Source organism: Anopheles aquasalis, chromosome 3 (genome assembly GCF_943734665.1).
Source record: "Anopheles aquasalis chromosome 3, idAnoAquaMG_Q_19, whole genome shotgun sequence".
Taxonomy (NCBI): domain Eukaryota; kingdom Metazoa; phylum Arthropoda; class Insecta; order Diptera; family Culicidae; genus Anopheles; species Anopheles aquasalis.
In genome coordinates, this window is record NC_064878.1 from 22,496,596 (window position 1) to 22,504,095 (window position 7,500).

At 52.1% G+C, this 7,500-nt stretch overlaps 2 protein-coding genes across 6 annotated transcripts in view; one reads left to right on the forward strand and one right to left on the reverse strand.

Annotated features, from left to right (window-relative positions):
• LOC126574939 (ribonucleases P/MRP protein subunit POP1) overlaps positions 1-2,396 on the reverse strand; it is a 2,694-nt gene extending 298 nt beyond the window's left edge. Inside the window, exon 1 of the mRNA XM_050235358.1 lies at positions 1-2,396. This exon is cut by the window's left edge and continues 298 nt beyond it. Within this exon, the coding sequence (XP_050091315.1) occupies positions 1-2,299 (2,299 nt within the window). The 5' untranslated portion in view covers positions 2,300-2,396.
• Positions 2,397-3,613: 1,217 nt separating this feature from the next.
• Positions 3,614-7,500, forward strand: part of LOC126577342 (ATP-binding cassette subfamily G member 4) — a 21,799-nt gene continuing 17,912 nt past the window's right edge. Inside the window, exons 1-2 of one of the 5 annotated variants that reach the window (XM_050238874.1) lie at positions 3,614-3,658; positions 4,272-4,526. The gene's annotated coding sequence lies outside the window, so the exon portion shown is untranslated. Of the gene's footprint in view, positions 3,659-3,766; positions 3,828-4,268; positions 4,527-7,500 lie in introns of those variants that run through there. The other 4 variants (XM_050238872.1, XM_050238873.1, XM_050238875.1 and 1 more) reach the window with 4 other exon arrangements.

Here is a 7,500-nt window from a genome sequence, read left to right on the forward strand (position 1 = left end):
GGTTCCGTATCCCGTTCGCCGGTTTACCCGGTAACCACAGTTCGGCCATCCGCTCCAGCTGTTCCCGCACACGCACCGCATTGCTGGCGGCCGCGATCTTCACCAACTGCCCGGGGTTAGTCCGCTGACGGCGTTTCTTCTCACGTACCCGTTGCCGTCGCAAGCGTTTCAACGTTCGCAGGTGTTCCGTCCGAAGCTTTTTGCGCTCGTGCTCGTGAGGATCCTTGCGAAGTGGTTCCGTGTACACTGGACTATGATCACCCCCGATACGGGCTACTCGGTTGGCACGAAAGTCCTCCCGCTTCGGTAGACAGATGAGAGCATTCTCACCCGGATTGCCACGAGTTTTCAATGTCAGCAGCAGTGGTACGAGTGCATCCGGGGGTAGATTGATGGAGCGAAGATTAAACTTACGCTCGAACGCTAACCGCAGTTTGGCCAGTGCGTCTCGATCGCGCAGCACAAAGAACTGAGTCGGACTGGTATCGCTTCCCATCTCTTCCTTGCTTCGGTTCCACTCCTGTACGAGCTGCTGCCAGGGGCAACGGAATGGTGATGCGATGGCTAGCTTCGTGTAGTTCACTCGCCGGTTGTTTGGCCGGCGGAAGTACCGTGCCACTGCATCCTGGTAGGCGGTAGCGGATTCGGTACGTCCAAGAATCGTATCGGGCACACCGGACCGATCGCACCCCGATTCTATGGCAATCATTTCCAGTTCCTTCTGGCCGGCCGCTTTCGCACCCCAGCGTGTCAGTGAGTGCCAGAGCGGTAGTCCGTAACCGGCGGGCACAATCACATCCCAGCCCGACCCATAGCCAAGCCGTTTGTAAGCGGCATCCTGTGAGCCCGGTGTCTGGAGAAGAAGTATCGGTACGGGTTGTAGGTACGCTTCCGAGGCGCACCGTTCCCCCGGAACCAGCGCTTCACGGCTGCGCATGACGTTCAGTTCGTGCGTTGACTTCTGTTCTTCCGTGATTCGGTTCCGGATCGTTTCGTCCCATAGCGGTGAGAAGCATGTGTTGGTGGTGGGCGCGAGTAGCCCATCATCGGTGGCCAGCGCAGCATACCGAGCCTGGATCCGCGAAGGTAACGCTTTCGTACGTCGCTGAGGTCGATTAAGGCGGGGATCTTCGATCACAAGACCGATCGCTTCACCGGGAGACAGTTCACCCGGTGACGTGAGATCCTTGACGGCATCCCAGTAGGCTGTCTGGTGGTTGAGGATTTTACGAAATGATTTTGGTGTCGAGTAGTCAGTGAACCAGTGCTGGGGTGATGATGCCGTCTGTTCTGGGGCTTGGTATAGTTTTAACGCTTTGGCAAGTGTGGCCTGTGCCAGTGGGCCCGTCAGATGGAACCGATTGAGGGTATCCTTTAGCTCAATCACTTCCACTGTTCCAGCGGCAGTGCTGGTGCTGTACCGTGGGCATCGTATATCGGCCGGATTGCGTGTAATGTCTTCCAGTGTATCCGCCGTTTCGCGAAGAGCATTCTTCAGCCCAAAGATGCTAACCAGCTGCTCCACGAGTCGTCGGTAGAAGCTGGGATGTGCAAAGATCCAAACTGTGCGGCCCCGTTGATCATTGGCCACTGTGGCACGCCACACGAACCGTACCCTACCGAGGCAACCATACGGATAATGGCCATCCTCGAACAGCCACACGTAACCGGCGCGTGTCCCGGCACCGTACGCTTTCGCAGCCATCGTGAGCCCTACCCGTTCGCTGCCCATTCGCCGGAGGCCATCGAAAAGGGTGCTCTCGGGACCCCGTACCTCCACACAGCCTTCGTAGGACAGATCGTGCAGCAGGGCGTGCTTTGAGGTGGCCCGATACGATGACCGGTAACCCTTGTTGCAGGGCGTTTGTGGTATCTTGTAGCCCCAGCGGGACACCATGTGGAACCGGCGGGCATGCCAAACGTGCGTTTCGAGCCACACGAACGCTCGCTTCCGTCGTTCGTACTCCTTGAGCAGATTGTGCGGTTTGCGCCGGAACCGGCGTGACGGTCGTTTCTTCTTCTCCGAGACACCACTCTTGCTAAACTGGGCCACGTGTACGGCCCGGAACTTGCGGGGCAATCGCTTCGGATTGTACGACATGGCACGGCGTCGCATGTGCAGTGGCAGAGATTGGTGCATCAGTTTGCGCTGGTGCTCGTTGCTGGCCATCTTGCGGATCATCAGGCACACCTCATCGCGCCGCTCCTCCGCAAACCGTACCATATCGATTTCGCTCGGCAGTTCCACGCTACCACCGATGGCCGCATCGTACTGGAGGCTGGAGGATGCCGCCGCCATCCTGCGTCTGTTAATCTGCTACTAACGCTACTACTTAAGGGGTAAAATTGGCTGAATTTCAACGAGGAATTTGGTCAGCGATCACACGTTACCGGCACTTGCGCGCACGTTGCCGTTGGTAAACAAACACGCCAAAATGTCAAACGTAACCAGCGGGTGCTACATGGGTCGATTCTTTTCAAAATTCAAATTAAAATGTTCGATATGATTTTTAGTCTCCATGCTTGCAGTTTTTGGTGGATGCAAAATATGGGCTTAAAACATTGTTTATTCGAAGAAATAGGAGAACTTCTGGAGCCATTTCAACCAGTAGAACGAGAGAACAATAAAGAGGAATTTGAATTAAAGGAAATGAGTAGCAGGACTTTCAACAATTCGGTGCCTGCGGCTACAAATGATCGAAAAACAAAATCAATTCGTTCGTTCTGGAAGTGCACCAAATTTATGTAGTTTTCTTCTACTTTCTAGGTGGATGCTATCCCTAGACAACGCCGCAACGCCGTTCCAGCAGACACAAAACATCACGCCGTCCACCCACAAAGATTTGCCACGAGCTGCGCCGCAGATCGTTGACCTCGCGGACAGAGTTCGCAGATTGGCTACTGGCTAGCTTTGTGCGACTGGAATAGAAATGAGTTGATGCTCCAATCGGCAACAGTGCGCGAAGCCATCCTGCCATTCTGTCCGTCTGTCCGTCCGCGTGTTTGTTTGGCGCTGCTGCTGCTGCAGTTCTCTAGGCAGAACGAATCCGTTGTTATCCAACCATCCATCAGCTGCCTCATCCGTTCTGGTTTCATTCTGCGTCGCGTTTACCGCAGCCTCATACACTGATTCTCGCCAGCTGTGGCCATCTGGTGGGTGTGGGTTAGTGTTCATAAAATTAAATAAACGCCCTCCCATCTCTCGGCGCTATTTCACCAGAGAATGTCGGAAGTGTTCTTCGATACCGACATTAAACAGGTCAAACAAATCGCACCGACATGTCTTCCTAGGTCAAAGTCCGACTACACATGGGGATAAGGGGAGCAAGATATGAAGATTCTTCGCGCACACTCCCCAAGTACAGGGCACGCGATGACCACAACATAAGCGACAGTGCATAAAAATGCATAGAATGCAACCCAATACCCCCCAAACCATCGTACAGCTAGAACGGACAGTTGTGCTGGTGTTTGAGAGAAGGGACGAAGCACGTGCGTTCGTGGTTTCGCCCGTTCGTTCGTTCGTTCGTTCGTTCGTAGCGTGTGTGTTCGTTTAATCTCTGGTACTTGGGGCCAAGCGCATCGCATTCGACACGACTCGGTCAGAGCGTTTTCGTGGTCCGTCGAAGCCGCGTGCAGCACCATCGCCGGAGTAACGGTGGGTGGAAAGGGCGCTTTTGTTTGGTTTGGGTACCTTGTGGACACCAGTTTTGGGGTTTGCTGCTGCTGGTGCAGCACCGCCGTTCATTCATTAAATCATTCGTGTACCGGCGGTCTCGCGATCAACATCGATCTAGAGTCAGCTGCACCAGAGCTGCCACAAGTGGGTAAAAGTGCAGAACAGCAAGTGAAGTTTTTGGGAATAGTTTGGTTGAGAATAGTTCGGCGTGGTTGTGCGAGAGACATACTATTGGACTGTGGAACGCACATATGAATTCTAGAAGGAAACGTGTGATCAGTTTTTTGGTGATTTGGAACTACGCAAACGTAAACACAAACGAGAGTGCTTATCGCAGCAAAGCAGCAGGCCTCCAACGAGTTTGGTGCCTCGCGTTCGTTCCCTTGGTGACCCAATTATAGGAAGAGTCGGGCATGCCATGGCATCGCATCGTGCTAAACATGGTGGCCGGTTTTTCTGTTTTTAGTGAAGTGAAGATGATGCTTTATTTCGATTGTTTTTTTTTGTAACGCGTTTACTCATCTTTTGGTGATGGTGTTCCGGGCGTGTAGTTGCACTTCACTTCAACCATCGTTTGTTTCTTTTTCAGCAGCAGATTTGTCCTGAAGTTGCGCGCCTCTTCCTCGCATACTTCGATTGTGTGATTGAGGTTGTTGTGCGCAGAGTCAGGAATATCAGGCATATCAGGCGATATCATCTGCTCAAGTGAGTCAAACCTATACTCAGTTAGTTGATACAGTGAGAGATGGTGTGATACGGAAAAAGTGGAAAGTATAGTAGTTCTGCTCCGCTGATTAGTAGCGAACGAGAGAACGTGCGAATAACGGCGAGTGTACACGACCTTACGGTAAGTACTGGGCGGGTTATGTGGTTAGAAGATAGGAATTGTTGGTAGAAGTTAGCAAATTAGAAGCTGGAATGTCTTATTATGAGTCGTATTTGTAAAGGATATTCCCCATTTGTCGGGGGGAATCTCCTGTGTTATGGAACTTGTACTAACGATATCGAATCGAAGCATTGCCAGCATGATCGAAGTGTGCGTTCGAAGCAGAAATACCCAGCTGTCGATCTGTCGACACAAAGCAGGCGCCTAGATGAATCACAACGATGAGAACGATATACGGTCCAGTACAGATGTTGCTCACCCAGTTCTCTAATGCAATGCATATGCATTCCGGGACAAAGTCCCGCTTGGGCATCAGTTGTAACTGTCGCATTCCCGCTGGGTACTCAGAACGAATTCTCCTGTCATAAGTGTCGCTCTTCAAAGTCTCTTGTTAGCCTAAGCCGGACAGGAACAGGAAACTACAAGCTAAACCACATATCTGCCTGACAACTGTCCTACCATGGCGCGACCGTTGTGGTTATAAATTAATTCGGTGCTTTTTGCTGGACCTCCTCCAGTCCAGAACGCGGCGAGGTCTAGCGACTACGCTGTGCCACCGCCAGAGTGCTATTTGAAAGTAAAATCTCTTCCGGCCTCTATAAATGACGATCGCGCGCGCGCTCGTGCGGTGTGGATGCACTCAACACATGCCGAAAGGTCAGTCACCAGACCGACGACCCGGTGGGGCGAGGTTCTTCTGTACGAATGGAAATGCTCTGGCTGCCTAGGCGCTAGGGTTTTGGAGTCGAAGTTTAGTAGAAGAGTCCATCGAGTACTGGCACTGGCCACAAGGCTCGCAAACGCGTGTAGGAACGCAGTGGTCGATGATTATTCCAGTAGTTTCGATGCCTTGCCTCTACGCAATCTCAACGCCCTCCCCCCTCCGGAGCGTCTGTTCTGCTTCAATCGTTTGGTGTCTGCGTTGATCATCATCAGCATCACTTAACGGAAAAGGTGTCTCCGGTTCGGTCCAGGCACGAGGCGACTCGGTATACATCGCCACGGCCAGAATGAGCTCCCAGAGTAGAAGGGGAAGAAGAAGAGAAGATCGTTCGGTCGGTTGGTTGGTCGGTCAACTCGAGATCTCGAGCATCGCGTCCGAGGGAGCATCATTGAAGCCGCTGCTAGCCAAGAACGGTACTCGCCAAGTCGTCGCTTGCTACGCACGATGCCGTTAGCTCGTCCGACCGCTCGCACAGACACACACCGACAACGAGGTTGTGTCACACGATCGAATGACCGATCTACTACGCCACTGGGCGTAGATCTGGTGACCGTGCGCTGCGAGATGCGAGTGGTTGTACTTGACGTCCACCAGCATCCGTTTCCTTTCCGTTCAAAACCCGTCTTGTCGGCCAGCGGTTCCGCGGCTTCTCGAGATGGATCATCGTGTATCGTCCATGGTCACGCGGAGCCTAAGGCGGCAGCGAACGTAGATCTGAAGACGGTCTTCAGATTTTTAGGCTCTGCTAGACCACTTCACTATGAACTCACTAGCAGCGAGTGGCCAAAGCGGGCGAGACCTTGCATTCCGATTTGAAATGTGTTTTAGATAATTCCTCAGATTTCTGTAGAGAAGGTTTATTTGCGATTGCGCGGTCAAGATGCAACTCACCAGCACAATTTCTTAATAGCTAGCCATTCGACATGACGACCTCATTACGCGCATTCAGTACACCTTAGAATTAACTTCTTTAATTAGCAATCCACACTTCCACAATTGCGATTGTTGTTCAATTTGCTTTCAATACCAGCACCAACCGGCGGCGCTGTCGTCGCTAGTGCGTGCGATGCGGTTCCGTTTGCAACCTTCAAGCGCGCACTCGCTGCCCCCCTTTTCCGATTTGGCTGGCGGTTTTATGCTGGCCCTCTTGCTTACGCAAACGATGGCATCGATCGGAACCAGTGAGCATGGCGCAGCTGGTAGCTGCAGCTCGCAAACGGAACAGACAGAATGTGTGTACTTGACGCAGCGAGGGCCACGCCGTGTAACCTCATACGCGCGTTTGCCACTTTATGGTGCCAAGGATGTGCACTGTGTGTTTTGTTGTTGTTTCGTTTTGAATTGCTACTTATCATTCGCCAAAAATGAAACACCTGTAATGACTATATCGCCATTTGCTGCTGAGCACGTCTGAGCCTCAGATCACTGAGGCGAATTTGCTGACGAGTTTCGAGTCACAAGTCATCCGCTTGGTCCGCTGCATCGGAGAAAACAGATGGCCTAGTTTTGCATTTATGCTGCTACGCTAAACAACAATCATACTGAGCCGTATTGCCCAACATTATCTCCGGTACGGTGCTCATAAAGTTTCTATTCCATCATATTCTAAACATCCGCGAGGTGTTAACGGCATTCTGCCGCAATACCGCAGATCGATTAACGGCACAGTAGTTTCAAAACACACGCGAGCTGGTCGCAAACGATCTACGGGGCGGCTATATCTTCATCGAAAGATCGAAACAAGACGATGCGATGTCGTCGTTTGCATTTAGCGCCTTTCATGAACCGCGATCGCGTTTTGTGCCTAATGGCTGCGCTGCTTTCCTGTTGGTGGCGTGCGTTTGTTGCTTCATCAGAATAATACCGCACGTATGAAGCACCGGGAAGGGGTTCTAGCACGTGGCCCCTAATGGCGACAGACGAGCAGCGTGGATAGTTTATGATCGTGAGCCTTCCATTTTTTTTATGCTCACTCGTTCGATTGCTCGTTAGCCGTTTTTATGGTGGAGGACCAGAACGAATGGAATTAGAGCGTGAAAGTGTTGTGTGCACGGCGGTTTGACCTTGCGCGTGTTCGATTGCCTTCCGGTGGGTTGATTCATCGATCACCATTTTTTTCTTCTTCTGCAAATCCTCCCCCGCCTTCCTTTGAAGCTTTTTGAGGTGGAAGCATTTCACGCCTGGCTGCAATTGGCAGCAGCGAACGAAGTT